This window comes from Lycorma delicatula, chromosome 4, assembly GCF_047948215.1.
Source record: "Lycorma delicatula isolate Av1 chromosome 4, ASM4794821v1, whole genome shotgun sequence".
In the NCBI taxonomy this organism is placed as follows: domain Eukaryota; kingdom Metazoa; phylum Arthropoda; class Insecta; order Hemiptera; family Fulgoridae; genus Lycorma; species Lycorma delicatula.
In genome coordinates, this window is record NC_134458.1 from 163,363,833 (window position 1) to 163,383,702 (window position 19,870).

Genomic DNA, 19,870 nt, shown 5'->3' on the forward strand with positions numbered 1-19,870 from the left:
TATACTCTGGAATGTCCTTGATATATTGATATATCGTATCTTTAAATGTTAGACAAGTATTTTATTTTCATCTTTGTTGAAAAAGTTTAATTTATGTGTAACGGTTTTGTTATTTTCTATATATATATATATATATATCTAAATTATTTATTTGCGACTGTATTCAATTTTGAGATGTATGCTGCATTTTCTTTTTAAGAGTTACTACTCACCTTTGATTTCTCTACATCAAATTCAGTAAAAGATTATTTTTGTAATTAATTTATGTTATAATTGTAACACCGACTATACTTTCTTTTTTTTTTTTTTTTTAATTTGTTGAAGCAGTTTTATAAATCACATTAATATTTCTTTGGTGACTGAATCAATTACTTGATTTGCAAGTAAAAACATTAAACGTTATATTTTAAATAAAAAATTATGTAACAAATTAATTTAAATTTATTAAATACAGGAACATTATCAAATTCCTTCATCTTGCATAATCAATAGGTTTCAATATGTATGCTTTTTGTTACTCACAAAGTGTTCAATCGATATTCAATTTCTGCTTACTCGATTAAGGTATTTTCTGCTACGGTATCAAATCATTTCTTTAATTCTTCCCTTTAAGTGATTTGGGTCATGAGACTCTGCGATTAAACTATGCTTTTAATGTATCCCCACAAAAAAAATCTCAAGGGGTTAGGACCAGACTTCTTGGGAGGCCAGGTATAGGGCCTTGGCCTATCCATATATCTGACAATTTTTTATTCAAAGCTTGACTAACGTGGCGTATGTGGGTCTGTCATGTTGTTGGAAATAAATTAATTCATTGTACATTTTTGAGATCATCTGGTGGATGGTAGCAGTATTATTTAACCTGACAAAATTAAAATTTCCCCATTAACTTTAGTTGTGGCATGTGCTTTTTTAAAATTATATGTTTGTTTTCATATCCCAATGTTTGTGAATTGTGTCATAAATATGTATTAGGTAAAAAGTAGTTTCAGTAATAAAAATTAGATAATTTAAAAATGATTAATTTTTACTGATTTTGTCTAGAATTTCAACAGCAAACCAGAAACGTTTTTCTGAATCAGGTAGTTCATTTCTTGAATTGTTTTACATAGAAGTTTGGAAACAGTTGTTTTTGAAATTTTTGACTAGAGCCTTCGATAAGCAATGGCTTTATTAAGACTTCAGATTACAGATCATTTAATTCATACATTTTCTTTTGATATTAGTTTCCTTCCAGATTGTTTCTGTTTGGGAACAAATCCTGCTTCATTGAACTCATTGAACAAGTTTCATATATTGTTGTTATGGCTCCTTTTCATTTATACATCAAACCAAAATTACCAACTTCAGTTAGGCATGCTACAAAACACTGTTTTTTTTTTTAACAGAAAACATAGTAAACAATGAATACTGAATAATATGGTAATACAGAGGGTTGCATAGGTAGAAATGGCTGTTAAACAAAGTTTCTGGATGAAGAGTTTCAGTGATACCAACATAATTTCTCAATCTCCCTAATGCTGATCGGTACTACTCTGATCTGTGATGTTGATCTGTACTACTGAAATCCACCATTCTTATATGACTGTATTTTGTTTACCCAAAATTTACAGTAGCTTGATGTTAATATGGCCAATAACTCTTGTGGTACAGTAATTAAACAAGTTCCAGTTGATCATCAAGTTTAAATAACATGATAAATATGCAGTTTCTTACTTGTTTTTGGTATTTATTAGTGGCTAATGATTTAACAATCGGTGCTACAATTATTACAATGTGTTTCAGTTAGAGAAAAAGCGGGGTAAGGATACACTGAGAGTTACAAAGTTACAACAGATGTGATTGTTGATTGTAGATTATTAAGTCTGATTAGAAACTTCAGTTTGGACTACATGGACATTAATAAATTTATTTATTCAGAATCACTTTGTAATACTATTTTTACATTACAACTAACTATTAAGACAGAAGATAGGCTAATGCACAGAATAATTATTGTACATTAAATAGTTTATTTTTAAAATACATTTTTTAATTATAGATTTTAAGCTAAATGTGAGCCAAGAATAGTTCAGGTAAACTGGATTCTATATAAGCTATATTTAATACCAACAATCGTGTATGCCATTGTAAGATTGATACTCTTAATTTGACACAAATAAATGTACTTACAATTAAAAGAGCAGTGTTTATATAGATGTAGAGCTAAACTACACATCTAAAAAAATGCAACATATTTTCTTATGTATTCTACTTTTATTATCTAACAAAAATGGTATAGTTTGTTGTTAGTATCTGGTGATTTGTAGTCAATACCTGTTGTAATTGACAATTTGTTTTAACAATATTAAAACGTATGATACTGTACACAGTTAGGGTCTGTAGCATGGTAAAATTTAGAATAGTTAGTGGTCGTGTACTTCTCATTTGAATCCACTATGGAGAAATCTTTGAAACATTTCTTCATTGGCCCATGAAGTGACGCCATTTTCACAGACTTTTCTTCATTGATTGTATAAGTGATATTTTAAGAGTATTAGATTGGAGCTCTGAAGGAAATTTTAGCTAACTGATGTTCGTAAAAAAATTTGTGTCATTATGGAAAAGTGTAACTAGATTGCTGTCAGCTGTTGTATTTTTTCTCTTTTTTGTGGCTTCTTAAAGTTCCAAAAAAATACAACTGTTATTGTTATCATGTAGAAAATCAAGTAAAATGTTGTCAGAGTGTATCCTGGAACATGTTTATTTGTTGGTTTCATCAACATTCTGGGAAAAAAGTAGCTTAATAAGTATTAATAAAATTTTAAAGAAATCATATTATGAATTTAATTTATATATTATAATATTGTGTGTAATGCTGTATTTTAAGCTCTACTGAACAAAGTACTGTATATACAAGAGAAGCTATTTTTTTCTGTTATTACTATCTCTTACGTACTTCACATATGCTTTATTTAGAAAAATGAGATGATTATAATTATAGGTGAAAATAAGCTACTGGTATCTAGCCAGGAATTGAATTGACATCAGCTGTACTAAAATCTTAACTGCTACACCGACTAGTTGATCTCCACTGCAGGCAAATCATTTACAAATCTCATTTCAGAACCAATAGTGTGTAAGGAAGTGAATTAGTTTTATACTATTGCATGAATTAGTTTTTGTCTTTAATGTCACTTAAACCAAGATGGGTGTCGCCTGCAGTTTGTTGGAGTTGAAGATAGATTCTTTAATCAACAACCAAGCTGAATTTGAGCTACAATCATTATAGTTACAGAAGTCAGCATTCTGTTGTTAGGCTGCAATGCCATTATTGCTTTTAATTTTCTTTTTTAACTGTACATGCGCATATATATGGTATGATAGGGCTTAGAATTTTTGTTTTTTTTGCTTTAGAGTAACTTTTTGTAAGTTGAAAGTATCATGCACAAAGCAATAAGTCTTTTGCCTAGTTTAATATTTTTAATTAATGTAATGTTTGTGTTTTATTTGGTTTTTTTGAATTGTGTGGTGGATTTGGGCATTTATTTCGGATTTTTATTTGTTTACATTGATTGTTACTGTAATTAAAAGTGATAATTTAAAAACAAAGGTTTACTTTTAAAGTTCTTCATTTTGTTCTTTATAAGGAGGTAGGTATCAAAAAATAATGAGACAAAACAGTATTATTTGTACTATGAGTTCTATATGATTATTTTGAAGTATATAAAGTTTATTGTGGTACACAGCTTTCATTGTCATCTACTGAATCAAAAATATGAAATAGTTTTGATTTTTGAAGGAAATTGCCTCCACAGCTTTTTTAAAGATCTTAAATCTTGTGAAAAAATATTTCCATTTGTTTCTTTATAAATAGATTAGCTAATAATCTTTTACTGTTTATTTTGAAACTCATATTGTGTTAGGAGGGTTTTCCCCCCTGGTTTTACTGTTTAATGTGGTTAATAAAAAAATAAAAATTTACATTTGTTCTCAGTGTGATGTCTCAGCCATATGCTACAGATAAAATTATGTGACATCCATCTATTCCATTCCATTTTTCATTTTCTTTTTTTTAAGGAATAGGATATGTTTACATGAAAATAAATAAATACATAAAATGATTAACAACTGATAATCTAGAAGTGATAAAAGGTTAAATTTTTGTTAAAAATGAGATTTTGTTTATTTATTCCAATAGTTCACCATGTCCTAAATTTTATTACTTAGTAATTCTCAGTAACAAATTCTTTTTGAGATACTTTTTTCTTTATATTTTATTCTTTGATTGTTACAAAAATAATTTTTAATGAAATCATCCACTAAAAAGTTTTGGCCACTTGAAACACCTGCAGTCTTAATTTTCTCTTGACAGAACAGTATTGTTGTAATCTAATGAATTCAACACTAAGTATTTGAAATTGCCTTCTAATATTTTGCAATAATTATCTTTATCAATTATAAAAAAACATCAAAGAAAAAAAAAACATCAAGATGTTCAGGGTTCATTTGTCTCTATCGCCTCAAGCAAACAAAGTGAACTGAATTTGTTGGTGTTGTGCAAATATTTTTCAAATTATTCATTGATTAATGTTACAATTTTCACTAAACATATTCCAATTCATCTGCAAGGGATCAGGGCCGAACTTCAGTAGCTGGAATCTTTCTATTTGTGTTTTAACTGCTTGTTTGCAGCATTTTGCAATCTGTTTTAATTTTGATGGTTAATATCCCAGGGTTCTGTAATTGTTGAACTGGAATTTACTGCAACATTACAAACTTTGAGATGCTTTAACTAAAGTATTTTCAGAGCAAAATTCTAAATAGATTTATGCAAAAAAAAAAAATTTGCTCATTATGGAATTATCAATTTTTTTTTTAAGTTAATTAATTTGTCAAAGTATTATTAAACAGTCTGTGGTTATAGAGAGAACATGATTAAATGTTATATTTACTTCTATTTAATATAAATATTTTGTTTGTAATTCCACAGGTGTAAACTCTACACTCTACAGAGATGTGTTTCACATCTCTGTAGATTAACCAACTAAAGGTTTTTATTAATATTGTTCCATATTTTAAAACTGGTGATAAAATATATGTATAATTAAATAGAACATTAATCAATAGATCGGGTTATTTTAAAATTGTTTTATTATTAATTTACAAATCCTCAGTGTGCTGGTTTTGTTCTAAACCGTTTATGCCAGGCAACACAAAATATCTATAGAAAAGTTTTGATTTTTGTAATTTTACAACCCATCAATATCGTGCCATAAAAGCATTCAAAGCATCTAAGATTTATTTTTAATTTGCTAACATTGTAGCTGTAGAGCTACTACGAGAAGGGAAATATGGTAATCAGTCAGAAAATGGGGTATGATTTTTTTTTCATTTCTTAGCATTTCATGACCCACGAACTCCAAAAAAAGAAAAAAGTGGGAGGTTATGTTTGTATGTACATATATATGTATGTGTGTTGGCATATTTGAAGCTATCACTTTTGACTGAATAAACCGATTTAGATAAAATTCTGTGAGAGGGAGTGTATAGGGCAATTTGTTGGTAAACTTTTGTGGTCAATATTGCTAGGGGTTGTGGGTGAGTTTGAGGGGTAAATTTTTACAAAATATTGCAGATACACAACCCCATTTTATATAAGCTTCAGTACATGTGTGCATGCTTATCTTAAAATTTAAATAAAAATTTGCCCCAAAATTCCACCTTCCACGTGTATACTTATTCTTTCCCTATATAAGAATAAATAACCAATGCCAGGAAAATATTACAGCTTTATTGTCAGTTTTTTGTTTTGTTTATTGTTCCAGATGGTTTAAAGAATTATTTATTTTTATAAATAAATTACACTGTGTTTGTGTGGGATTGGCAGAATGTTTATTTTTTTTGTTTTGTTGTAAGTTTTTCTATATTTGTAATTGTATTATAAAAAGGAAGAATTTTAATTTTTAAGCAGTTTTTTAGCTTGCATACAAACCATTTGTCAAGGAATATAGAAGTTATCAAAATATTATAAATTTATATTAATACATATTTTACTGAATAATTTTATATAAATAGCATAATGATAAAATGACACCTGTTTACTACCTTGAAATAGAACTTGTAAATCTGAGAATATTATTCTAAGAATGAAAAAATATTTATTATTTACTTTAGTCATTAAATATTACTTAAACAGTAGTAAGTTCAATAATTTGACATCAAAATTTAGAACAAAAAGAATGTTTATTAGATAAAAATTGAAAAGAGAAAATGTAAAATAGAATAAATAAATAAAAGAGGATTAAATTTCTGTTATTGGTAACAACAAATAATATTACTGATGATATAAATTATAATCATCAATAGATTCAGGCGAATTAACTAAAAAAAATAAAAACTTAATATGATATAATAAATGAAAAAAATACAAAATTCCATTTTATTGTGTCTAAAATCAAAATTCACATCTCTACTGGTTACACTATACTGTTACGGATGAGCTTAAGAAAGATGGAGAACGGTGTTTTTATTTCTTAAACTTCCTGTTAGTAAAATTTCACTTGAATACATAATTGAAATTTGCCCTTTCAAAATAAACATATCTCAGTATTAAAAACAAAGACAAGAAAAAAAGCTGTTTGGAAAATGTAACAATGAAAGTGACTATTTTTTTAATTTTTGCACATTCCATAGTGGTGTAAAATCGACATTCATTCAAATGAAAGGTTTTTTGTGACATAAATAATAATAAGAAATAGCATACATTTTTATATTGTTGTCAACTGTGTAAACATTGTTTGCAATGAGTAATCTTTTATAACAGTGTTTGATTGGAGACTAAGGATTAATGATGATAATCAAATTATGTAGAGTACTAGTACCCTAATATATGATAATCGACATTCAGATAGTTTTGTCTGTGTAAATTGTGTGATTATCAGAAATTTCCCTTTCTATTTCTGAACATGAAGAAATTTATACACGTTTTGTGTAGATGATATATATGCTGATTATTAAAGGTAACTAACTCTTCGTGTTAATTATTTTTTATTAAGTATTTAATTTTTTTTTTTTGCTTGCTTAAAACTCAATTATGTTCTTATTTTCTGTCAATACCTATCAGATGTATTTGCTAATTTAAGGTAGGTTAAGACCAGAAAAAACAAATTGCTACAATTTGTAGATAATTATATTAATTAGCTATTCTCTGATCTTCCACTGTCCTTTTGTGTAAATTGCACAGAATTTTATTAATAGCGCATATGCACAGACTGTCTGTAATGTAGTGGTAGCATTTCAATTTTTAATCAGGAAGATTTTGGGTTTGAATCTCATGCACAGTATTTTTCATTAGTACGAATTTCATCTCTCATATATAACTGATTGAATATTATCATTTTAATTAATTCAGCAATGACTGGTTTTTACTTAAGAAAATAAATAATTATTTTCGTTACATCTACCATAGTGAAGATAATGAGCTACAGTCTATTCTAAAAAGTCAAATACTACTTTACATAATTCAAATAATAATAATTAAAAAAAATAAATAAAAAGGGTAATTTTGATAATAGATTATTGATTTACATGAATTAAAGATAGTGTTGCTTATTTATAGATAAACTATTTATAATTAAATAATTTTTAATTATTTATTATATGTATTTCAGTGTTAATAGAATGTAGTCTTATGTTTGCTGTTAAATGGGAATGTAAGTGCTTATGGGAATGTATGTATTATATAAAAACATTTAAATTAATTTTTTTTGTGGATATTTACCTTTTATGGTAAACACATTGTTCAATGTGAGGAATAATTTTTGCTTACATATATATATAATCTATGAGTTGAACAGTTCAAGTGAAATTAGTACTTCAAAATACCAAAGTAATATTCAATCAATTGTCAGCACCTTATTTCATTTCTGTTTGATTTTTTTTTTATTATCAGATCGGTTACAGTTTTATTCATTACTTAGTTCACATTGCTGTTCACTTTGTTATACAGAATGGCCGGTAAGTCATTGTACTTCCTAAAGTTAGGAATAAAAATTTGTAATGAGTTATAAATCAAAAATGTAATATAATGAATTAATTTATTTACTCACTTGGTACGTAGTATTAATTATGTCGCCATGTCCTCTGTGACATGCGACAGATTATTACTGGTGTTACACTACAGAAGGTGTCCCTCACAGTGTCACGCAATTTTTCAGTTGTGGTCTAGCGATGTGCAAATACGTGTGCCTTAATAAAATTCCCTTTAATGAATTGTCTGGTGTGGTGAGATCAGGACTTTGTAGTGGCCGTGTTAATAGAGCTGGTGACGTTGGAGTACCGCAACCAGTCCAACATCCTGGAAATTTTTTTGCAGGTGCTCCATCCTGCTGCAACCATACATACTATTTCCATGAAATCCTTCTCTTGAAGTTGTGGTATTAACCATTTCTAAATAAGTTTGTGCATTCATTGGCCCATCAAAAAAAAAAAGCACCAAACAAATGACGAGCTGTCATTCCAGCCCATATCATGACATGCCATGGATTTCTTTCCAGCTCTGTTACTTAATTGGGCAAAAGATTTTCTTTCACCCAAAGTAACACATTTCTGGCATACAAACTGAAATAGATTGCACATTAGTTCACTGCAGCAGGGAATTTATCTAATAAAGCCTGTTCAGCTATACTAACTATGCCTATCTAATAAAGCCTGACAGGATGCAGCACGACGTTGCATGTTTGCATCTGACAGTTCATTGATGAACATCGGATGAAATTGCCTAAGTCCTTTTCATATGGACTTGCATTGCTGTATGCGGTATACAAAGTTCTGCTGACTGTTTACGAGTAGATTTCATCAGGGATTGTTCAATCAAAACTGCAACAGCCAGCACATGTTTCTTTAACACTGCCTAATTCAAACGCAAATTTTTACCAAGCCAACATTGTTTCTTTTCACGGTAGTGACTTATTAAAGTGTTGCCAAAACATATGACTAATTAGCTTCATTGTTTGATTCATACTTTGTCATTTATGATCCCATACACGTGTCACCAGCTGCTTCTCAACAACTTCTATACAGCTTTTTTTCTGCTCTTCTAACACAACTTTCTTTTGCTCAGACTGCGTTTGCCAACTGACCCCAGCGAAAATATTTTAGTTCTAAACACATATCCTAACTCATATTTTTTGTTAACTTTAGGGGTACAGTGACTTCCCAGCCACTCTGTAGAACTACTTGCTGCTTACTTACAGCTCATTGTATAAAGTGAAGTGATTGTTACTCCAAAACATGCAATCTTATTTTTAGTTCAGTATTAAAATAAAGAATTTCTTGTGGCTTCTTTTATTTGTGTGCTTTTCTAGTGTATTGTTGGCATTTAAAAGCGGTGAATTTTGTATTAATATTAATTTGAAGAGTTATTTATTGTAATTATGGATAATAAAAAAAATCCAGATTTTCTAATGACTTGTAATTTTTTAATATTTTATTTTAGGATGAGAACATCTAATAATTTTTTTTGTTTACTATTTTGCAGACACACAGTTATCAAAGTGGAGTGGAATTATGGCCCCTGCTCAGTGCCCGCGGCAAGTTTTAATTTGGAGTATACCAGCAATAGCAGTTCTCATCAGTTTATACTGGTACAAACGAAGGAAGACATCATTACGGAGTGACCCTGGGGGAACTACACAACAGAAATCCTCAGAACTAGTTGACACTCACAGTTCAAAAACAAACTGCGTCACTACTGTTGATTCTGATAAAGTTATAGCTGCTATTGAAAAAGCTATAAGAGATATTGAAACGTCACGTGCTATACAGGAAGTTGTTTCATTTGAAGAAGAAGAAGAATCTGCAGCAACAGGAGAGAAAAGTAAACAAGACATCGATATTTCACAAGAGAAGAAAACTGTTACTGAAAGTCACAGTGTACCAGTAGAACATACGGAGAAAAAATTTAATGTTATTGAAACAGAGAAAAATCCTGCCGACATTGAAACTGTGGTCGATATAAATTCAAAAGAATCTATACTAACATCAGCTCCTGAAACTAAAGAGTGTAACGATATTAATTTTATTAATTTAGATAATAGTTTTAATAATTCAACACTTGCAAACGATACATCAAAAGAAATAAAGATCACTGATCGTGTAGAGTCTTCACTCGACATTATTCAAGATTCTGTTACAATAATTGCTGAAAAGGTGGATATTATAAAAGAAACAGAAGAAAAGCAAGAAAGTAGCATTAAGAAAGTGGCAGATCACAGTTTGAATGAAATTAAAGTCATCGAATCACCGGTTGTTTGTAAGAAAGTGAATAAAGTATCTGGTTTGAAAAAACGTAATAAAAAACCTATTAAAGATAGCAGCAGTGTTCAGAATAATACTGGTAAAACTGAAATAAAAGATAAAGATAACGTTAACGAGAGAAAATCAGTTTTGAACTCTGATAGTATTAAAGAAGAAAAGCTGAAACTTAAAAAAGAGCCTGTAGTTAAAACCGAGATGAAAAATAATAAAATGGAATTAGCTTGCAGCAGGGTTGAACAGTCGGGTCACAATTCTTTATCATCCACAGTTAACGGTAATGAAGCTGGTTTGGAACAAAAACTTGCAACATTAGGACTGGAATCATCCCACGATGCTGAAGGAGGTGAACGTGATTCTGCAAACCATAGTCCAGCAGAAGTTATGCTTGCAAGTCCATCAATGAGCAACTTTTCTGATGTGCACAGTGAGGTAAGTCTGTTGTTGATAAAAATATACATCCATTTGTTAGTAAAAAATTATTGTTTCATTAGTATTAATTGTAGTTATAAAAACAGTTTTTTGTTGAATGTCATATCAGGATGTTTAATGCGTACTGAAGAATGGGATAGCTTTATTTTATTGTCCTGCTTATGTTTATTGCCAACATAATGTTGATTTGTATTTTGTGAAGCTTTTTGTGACTAATCTTAACATAAATTTTCATTATTCTATGCACATTTTGAGAATACTTTTCTGCTTTATGGGTGTGAAACGCTATCATAGGAGAGAAAAGGGTAGCGTCAAAGCATTGGAAGCTGTATGGAAGAAAGTAACAGTACGTATTAAATCAAATAAATTGGTTCTTGGAAAATTAAATCTTTCTGGGATCTCTTTACAATCCTTTAATGTATTTGGTTTCCTTTCTTGTATTATATGCTGGTGTTTTAAAAATTGTCTTTTGTGTATTTAATGTTGATTTGTTTCTTTTTTTAATTAAATTTTTGTGTTCCTTAATCCATGAAGCAGAAGTATTGTTTTTGAACAGTAAGGAATTACCTTTCTTGTGTTTAGCCATAAAAAAAGAATCTCTTAATACAGTTGAAACAAAAAAGAGGCTGTTGGGTCATGTACAGAGTTGAAAGAGAAATTTCATGCAAGTAAAACCTGCTGGAAGGCAGTCCAAAAAGAAAACATTTCAGAGGAAAAATATTAGAAAATCTTAAAGGAAAATTATTAGAAATCGACACAGTATTATCTCTGCCTTTCATCTTATTCCTGCTTTTCCCTCGATTCAGATAATGTGGCTTGGGATTCAGATCCTATGGGCTTGGGATTTTTGATCTGCTAAAAAATCCACCTCATTAGTACTATAACTCAGTGTGAGCCTGTTTTTCCTGAAAAAAATTAATTTATTAAACGCTGAAGCAATTGATCACAAAAAGAAATGTATCTAGAACATTACTGTTAATCTAAGAAATTTTTCTTAACGCAGAAGGTCTTATAGTATATTAATTATTTATTTACTTTTTATAACTATAGGCTGCTGATCAGTTACAGTTACTTAATGATTAATGAGAAATTAATTGTTAGATAGTGCTCTCCAGTATTGCAATGATTGGTAGAATTCTTCAGTATTAATTGTATGAATGTATTTCTTATAAATCCATGTTATTTTTATGAATGTAGTTTGCTGTTTAGAGTTTGAAATGTAGTGTGTTCATCAACTGTGTTTCAATGTAGAAAAATTATAACACACTCTAAAATGTAATGAGCTTATGTAAAGGACTCTATTAACCATACATGCAAAAGTTATATACATTCAATGGTGTGTTTTGATTAGAAGGAAATTATTGAATACATTTTTTTCAATGAAATTAAACGATGAATAAAATTTAACATTAATGAAGTATTTGAGGGAGGCAGTGAGAAAAAAAGAGGCCTGAAGTTTAGAAAAGCAGAATGAGGATATAAGACAATTCACTTATACATTTATATCATTTCTTAAATATTGTTTTTATAGAAAATGGAATAACTATCCGCTATTTTTGAGCAGATTCATATTTATTCAGTTTTGTTCCTATGAACTTAAATTTCTTTTCAGGATGAAATTACCCTAAATAATCATTATTTTCCAGAAATAAAGGTATAATTCAATAATGGAGTAGTTGCTGAGAATAGTGTATTTATGGGAAATTAAATATATTGAAATTGATTAATCTACTTTTATGCAGATAAGATATAAAAGTCTTTTTTTTTTAGGGGGGAGCCCTATAAAGCAAATATATACAGATATGGTCACAGCTATTTTTTAACTTTATTTTGATTTAATGGAAATAAAGTGCTGTATCATTATGAAAAAGAAAAAAATATATTGCAGATAATGATAAATTAAATGTAGTTTGGTTTTTTAACTGATGAGTAGAAGAAAAATTAAAAAAAAAACAACATGAATTACTGTTAAGATGATCTAGACAATTAAAAATGATATGCTGTTATGAAATCAGTGTTTAAATGTAAGTAATCTATTTATTTCACCGTTGCTTGTATTTCTAACGTTGCAATCTGTATGAATCTCTTCTGGAATTTTTTTGTAACTGCCTCGTTAAGAATTGTCAAAAAAAAGTAATTTTATTGATAATTTAAAGGAATCATATTCAGAAGAGTTAATATTTATGAAAGTTCGAATCCGGCTGAACGATTAACTTTTGACTTTACTGACTGCTTGATACCATCCCCAGGAATCATTCTGTTATCAGTTTATAATTAAGATTACATAAAGATAGTGAGGCATGGATATAACAAGCTACAAGTATACTCAATACACAAGTGGCACTAAATCAAGAATGCTGCATTTGATAAATGGAGAATTTCAAATTATTATAGAATCAGTCAAGAGTTCCCGAGTACAAAATACAATTTGAGAAAGGCTCGGGAAAAAATTAATTACTGTACATGTTTTTTAGCAGCAAGAAACTACTAGAAAACATAACATAATATTAAAAAAAAAATTTTTTTTTTCTAGATTTGTTTTCCCCTCTCTGGAAGCCAAGCTGTTTCTACCCTGCATTCTCTTGAGTTATTGTTACCAAGCTCCGGTTTAGGACTCTTAACTAATGTTTTAGAAGCATGGGCTTTTAAAATTCTATATTTTGTACATTCTCTGGTCCTGTTTTTCTTTGGAATCTGTATTATCACCGTTTTCACAAAGTGTTCAGGCCTTTCTCCTGAACTGTTGTCCGATTACACTGTTCAACTATTTCTTCCACTCCTTGTGCTTTAAATATTACTTTTTATAAGCAGATGGGAATTATTCTCAAATAACCTTATCCTCAAATTCTCTGTTTACCATTCCATTCCAGTTTATCCCATGTAAATCTTTTCACCTTCCTATACATCATATCTCATATTGCCCTTTCTTTTCTAGATTCAGTCTCAATGCATTCTTCCTTCAACCATCTTTCCATTGCATTTCATGTTTCCCTCCAATTGTTTAATTTTCAATATGTCACTCATTCTCTCCTTTCCTCCTGCCTTATTCTTCTTCCATTCCTGCTTCTTTCTTCCATTTTCTTTAGTAGTTACCCATCGTTTCTTGGCTCTGTTTCCCTAATAATAGCTTACTTCTTTCTCTGTTGTTTTTATTATAGAATTTTTTCTTATCCAAGTCTCCTTGCTGCTCTCATTTTTCTTTTTGCTTTCATTAATTGAAATACTTTTACTTAACTAATTTGTCTCCCATTGTTTCTTCATCCAGTTTCTTTAATTCCATCATAAGTAGCATATTATGATCACTATTGATATCTGAATTTGGTTACCTATTGGCTTTCTTAACAGCATTTTTGTACCTTTCATTTACTGAGATATAGTTATCAGGTAGCATGTTTTGTCTTCAATGGATACCCACAAAAATGTATCTACTCCTTTTATAGTTTTTGAACCAAATGTTAATTATAAATATTTTTTTCTCTTGATAAAATGTTATTAATCTGTTCCCTCTTCCAATTACTTACACTTAAGCCAAATTTTCCTACCACACTTCCTTCTTCCCCTATTCTTTAACACAGAATTCCAGTATCCTATTACAGCAGTCCTTGTTTGATTTTATGACATCTTCACTACTCTCATACATCTCTTTAATATCTTTATCATCTTCTTCATTATTTGATGTTGGCTTGTACTATAGTTATAATTGTACTATAACTAAATATTTTGGTAACATTTCAGTGAATCATTTAACATGCTTTCTGCACACATTTTGCTACTTCATTCCTCATAATTATTGCCACTCAATTCTTTCCTTTTTTTCTTTCTGAATAGAATATGGCTCTTCACACTTTACTTTCCTCTTGAGTTTTTCTAACTTCACTCTGTAACAAAGTTTTGACATTCCAATTCCAATGCAGTGAGTTTTTTTAACTTATTTGGTTCTTCTCCCAGAGATCCAAATGAGAAGCTATTTTAAAAACTACAGAATATTTAACAGATGAAGACAGTATCATAGTGTAATGCAAGGTTATCAGTAGGATCTTTAATAAAGTAGTTTTTCTGTTGCTTTCTATAATGTTCTTGACTTCCTGAAGAAACTCCTTCACTATTGGGGGGCAGTTTCCTTCTCCCAAGGCAATAAAATACCCTGTACCCACCACTGCTCATCTGCCCTTTGAGGAAGTTGTAGGTACTTGTATGGAGGAAACTCCTTATACTGGGAGCAACTTGGGCCCTTCATTCATTAGCTGCTTGTGTATACTAGTAGTTTAATATATATAATCATTATCCCCTCTAGCACAGGGTGGAGAATGTCAAAATTTTCCCTTCTCTGAATCTTAGATGTTAAAAGCATTTCCTAGATTCTGTAGTAATTTTAAGAGGGATGGATGGATGCATGGTTATTTTTTTTTAAGTTAAAAATTTTTTATTTTGTTAATTGCTTCAGATTTACGAGAATAAGAGTTTGCTCAACACTGATATGTGCAAATTTAGAGAGAATAAAAGGATTCTTCACAATGAATCTTTGAATTTCCAAAGGGAGTTGAAGATTTGATATAAAAATATTGTTTGTTTGCTATTTACAATTTCTGGAATTTAATTCTGTGATGAATATTATCATTTACAAACTGTAATTAAATCATTAGAACAAAGAAATAATATGATCACATAATTTAAACTAATTGAGTGTAAAATTTGTTTCTTTAACATTAAAAGGTTTTTATTATCTGATTCTCTCCTGCTCAAAAAATTCTCTTTTCCAGAAGTAAACAAAAAATGTTTAAAAAGAATAAAAATTATTCTGTGTACAAAGATGTGTGCTACAAAGGAAAAATTAAGTGTCTAAAAAAGGAATAGAATCTGAAAAGCTAATTTTGTTAGAATTGAGGGCCTAGAAAAAAAATGCTGCAGAGGCAAAGGATTGAATCAACCATTAGTACCATTAAGTGTTTGTAATAAATTCAGTGTTGTGTAATTATCTCAGAGATGTTGGAAGAGTGCACACCATAAACTTTAGTCATTCCTTGTTAATAAACTAGCTCATCATTTGCCTCTTAATCATTTCAGCTTGTAATTTGTTATTGACATCAAGTAATTATTTATTCAAGTTACAGCTACTAAAGGTGCTTGAAATTTGAAAGTTTTGTCCATTCTTGCTTTGATAAAAAAACTTTATGTTGTGTGTGTCATAAAGGGAGAAAGTTTATCTTTTGAATAATTATACTTAATGACTACTGGATGAAAAAACTATGTTTTTACCTTATTTAATGTTGTACATCTTTGCTTCCTGAGAGTTAAAATTTATTTGAAGAATTGTAAAAAATGGAGTAAATTATCCATTAAATGTATTTTATCTTTTCACCTGTTTTCATGATAGTATAATTTCAACATTCCATATATTTAATAGATTATAAATAAAAATTTAGTGTTGTATGTTCATTAAAAACACTTTTTATAACTGCTGTTTTTGCTGTTTGTAAAAATAGGAAATTATGTTCTAAGAGTGTTTTAAAACAATTCTTATTTTCACTGAGATCTAAAATGCAATATTTAAAAAATGTTTGCCATCTTGTGAGACTGATCATTGAAACCGTTAATAAATAAAATAATTTCACTATCGATAATTGATAGACCTTAAACATAATTTATTAACAAAGTATGGAATGGGGAAAGCTTGTTATCTAGAAAACAGTCAAAAACGTGTAATACTTCTATATGTATTTATTTTTTAAATCCTACAAATTTTCTTTAAATAAATTTGATTACTTATTTTCCAACAGATGGTTCAAAGACAACTCTTTAAGGCAAACTTTTTTCCTTTCTTATGATTAATTCAGTTTCTTTTCAGTGATGTTCCAATTATTAAAAATATAAATATATAATGTAATATATTATTCATATTTGGTAAAAGATTTTGTGTATTGAAATTTTTTCTTTCTGATGTGTTTTTCTAATTTTTATAGTTGTCTTCAAAAAATGTTTACTTTTTTCTTTGTTACTTTTTATTTCTTTTTTGTAAATTTCTGTTTAATAGAAACACTTTTTAATAAAAATAATTTTTAGTGTTGATCATCAATCGATAGAGCAGCAAACATTTATCCTGAAATATAATTACTGATTTATATATTTTTTTTGTGTTGTTTTAGGGATCTAGTGATAGTGGTAAGGGATGTAGTGATATACCAGACATATCTACTCCACCATCACAGACTCCTGCTGGTGGTAGTTCAGTTGCTGGAGACTTAATACCATCGGTGTATGAATTTATTATTCCACAGCATATGGTCGGCAGACTTATTGGACGACACGGTGTATTTTTGCATGATATTCGCAGCAAAACGCACACTCACATATTTATAAAAAGACATCCGGATACTACAAAACTTAAAATATGCGCTATTGAGGGTTTGTATTTGCTTTTTATGTTTCTTCTTAATAATATATTTTGTTAATATAGATGTGTTTTATTTTGAAACAGTAATTTGGTTTGTCCTTAACAGACACAAGTTCCTGAAAATAAAATTCTTTTGGCTTTCATATCATTTGGCAGCGTAGATTATATACCCTTCCCAGCACAAACCTTTCTATCTCCTAGTACATTAATAGTATCCCATTCTTTCTTTAGAAATCTTTTCTAACAGCAATTTCATATTGTTTGATGCAGTGATTTTTTTGGATTATTTCATCAATGAAATCTTTATGAAACCAATTAGTTGCAGTCGCTTACATATTGTGGTTTGTCATTCAAATCTACTCTCTTCACTTTGAATTATTTTATACTTATTTTATAATTTTATAATTATTTTATCAAGACAATGATATGAAAAGTCTTCAATTCATTTTGAGATTTGAATCTGTGGAGCTTTTCCGTGGTTAAGAATTCAGTAATATCTTATAAACCAAACTAAACATTCTCTCATGTCAGCATGCATCAAACCAAAACTGAGACCAGCTGTTCATGGTGAATTATAATGTGGATACATTTTCAGTATATAGAATTGTTTTATCCAGATCTCAGTTATAATTAAAAGTTTCTTTACTGTAAGATACAGTTAACAACCGCTTATAATGGTATTAATATGCGAGTACCTTGATCTTTGCTGAAGATATCTTTATTTTCAACAGTAAAATCAAGTCGCTTATTAATTATGAAACATTATGTTTATTAGTTTGTGTTTATTCTAAAACACATGTCTATGTTATCAAAACTTAACTAAAAGTTATTTTTATTTTATTCATTAAAATGTAAATATGTATAAAACATTTTCTAAAATCATAAAATATCCCCTTCCCCTTCACCGAATTTTTATATTCATTACTTTTAGTCCTAATACTTTTAATCAGATTTATTGTGAAATATAAGTAATATAATTTATTAGAATCTCTTTACATGACTGAGTTAATTCATAATGTCAACTCCTGTCACTATATTCAACAGAATTAAGAAGTGTTTAATGTTACTGATCATCCACAATTTTAGTTGGATATCTTTTTTTAATGTTTGATATGTGTATTTTTTTTATTTTTTTACAGGAGCTCAACAAGACGTTGATGCAGCACTGGCTATGATTAGACAAAAATTCCCGATACGACGTTTTCCAAATCTCACACTAGAAAAAGTTACTTTTGTAAATATTATACCTTCCTTATTCCCACTTCTACAAGAACAATTTCAGGTAAAATGATTAAATAGCAGTAAATTTTTGTGTTACATGTTTATAAAATTTTTCTGATTGATAAAGCTTATTTATGCTGCTATTCCTCGACTAGTAACTGGTCAGGTAGAAAGTTTTCTGGCAATTGTTAAATAAGCATATTCATATATATATATACACACACACACACCATTAGTCTTTCAGATCAGCTGCATTAAAAAAAAATGTTTGATATTTTTCAGTTATTGTATATTTCAGGAGTTAATATATTCATTTATAAATCATGTACAGAAATAGTCTTTTACAACTAATTAAAAAATTTGTTATTTCATTGCTAAACTTTAAATTTTAATTGTCACCATGCATTTATTTATGGATAAAAGATTCCCAGATTATCAAAGTTTTTTGTAATTTCTTTAATAATCAATTTCAACATTCTATTATGAATGTTTTAAGCTATTTAAATTTAATTTACCAACTTTTCTTAGCCCATGATTCATTTTAAGTATTGATTTAGCCTTGGGTTGAGTAATTGGGATTTAATAACAGTTATGTATCCTGTAAATAATTTATGGATGTTTACTGATATTAAATACATACTTGTTGGTAAAAAGGAAATATTTAACATTTTACTTTAATTAACATCATTACACCAAAATTAGCATCAAACAAAAGAGAAATTTTGTTTGAAAAATTTTTCAAACTAGACTTACTGAGTTGAATCAGCTCAATAGCTTGGTGACTAAATTGAAGCTTCCTGTTATTTTTTCATTTTCTGTTACTATGCATGTTTCATTCTTAAATTTTTGATTGACTCATTTCTTACTTTATCAAAATGTTTTGATGTAGGGTTTTGTTATATATCCTTCTCTGTATAATCTTTTCCCAAAACTGGGTTCTGGTTATAGATTTAAAAAAAGCTACAAACCTTTACAGATTCAATTAACTTTACTTGAAGTTTGTTTAAACATTGCGACTATAGAATATATTACATTTTTTAACATGAGTATGTTTAAAATGTGTGGTTTTTAATTGTGTGGTTTTCTCTTACTGCTAGCAAACTGGTCTCTTGTAAATTATAAGTTATTTTTGAGTATAATGTATATTTTCAGTTATTTTTTATTGATGCTATTATTAAATTTATGCATTAAATTACAAATTTCCAACTTTTTAAGTAATTTATTAAGGACAGTTTTAATTTAATTTTGAAATGTATAAATTATTCAAGCAGTTTCTATAGTAGTCTTTGAGTGTCATATTTAGCATTCTGTACTTTAGCAGTCATTTTAATAATAATAATCATCCAGTGGTAAACAAAATAATCGCAAGATGATTTGTGTGCTTAGAATATTTCTCGTCTGTTACTCTATAATTTGTGAATAAATTCTACAATTTTTTGACTACAATTCTATTTTTAAAATAAAAAGATAAGAAAGAAAATGGAGATTTTCATTGGGTCCCTCCCATCTATCTTGTTATTAAAAACTGGG

General features: G+C 28.8%; 1 protein-coding gene across 5 annotated transcripts in view; it reads left to right on the forward strand.

Annotated features, from left to right (window-relative positions):
* spoon (A-kinase anchor protein spoonbill) overlaps positions 1–19,870 on the forward strand; it is a 257,728-nt gene that overhangs the window by 220,075 nt on the left and 17,783 nt on the right. For all 5 annotated transcript variants that reach the window (XM_075364638.1, XM_075364641.1, XM_075364642.1 and 2 more), the window contains 3 exons: positions 9,521–10,728; positions 16,872–17,130; positions 18,259–18,401. In XM_075364638.1, the coding sequence (XP_075220753.1) occupies positions 9,550–10,728; positions 16,872–17,130; positions 18,259–18,401 (1,581 nt within the window). In that variant the 5' untranslated portion in view covers positions 9,521–9,549. The remainder of the gene's footprint in view (positions 1–9,520; positions 10,729–16,871; positions 17,131–18,258; positions 18,402–19,870) is intronic.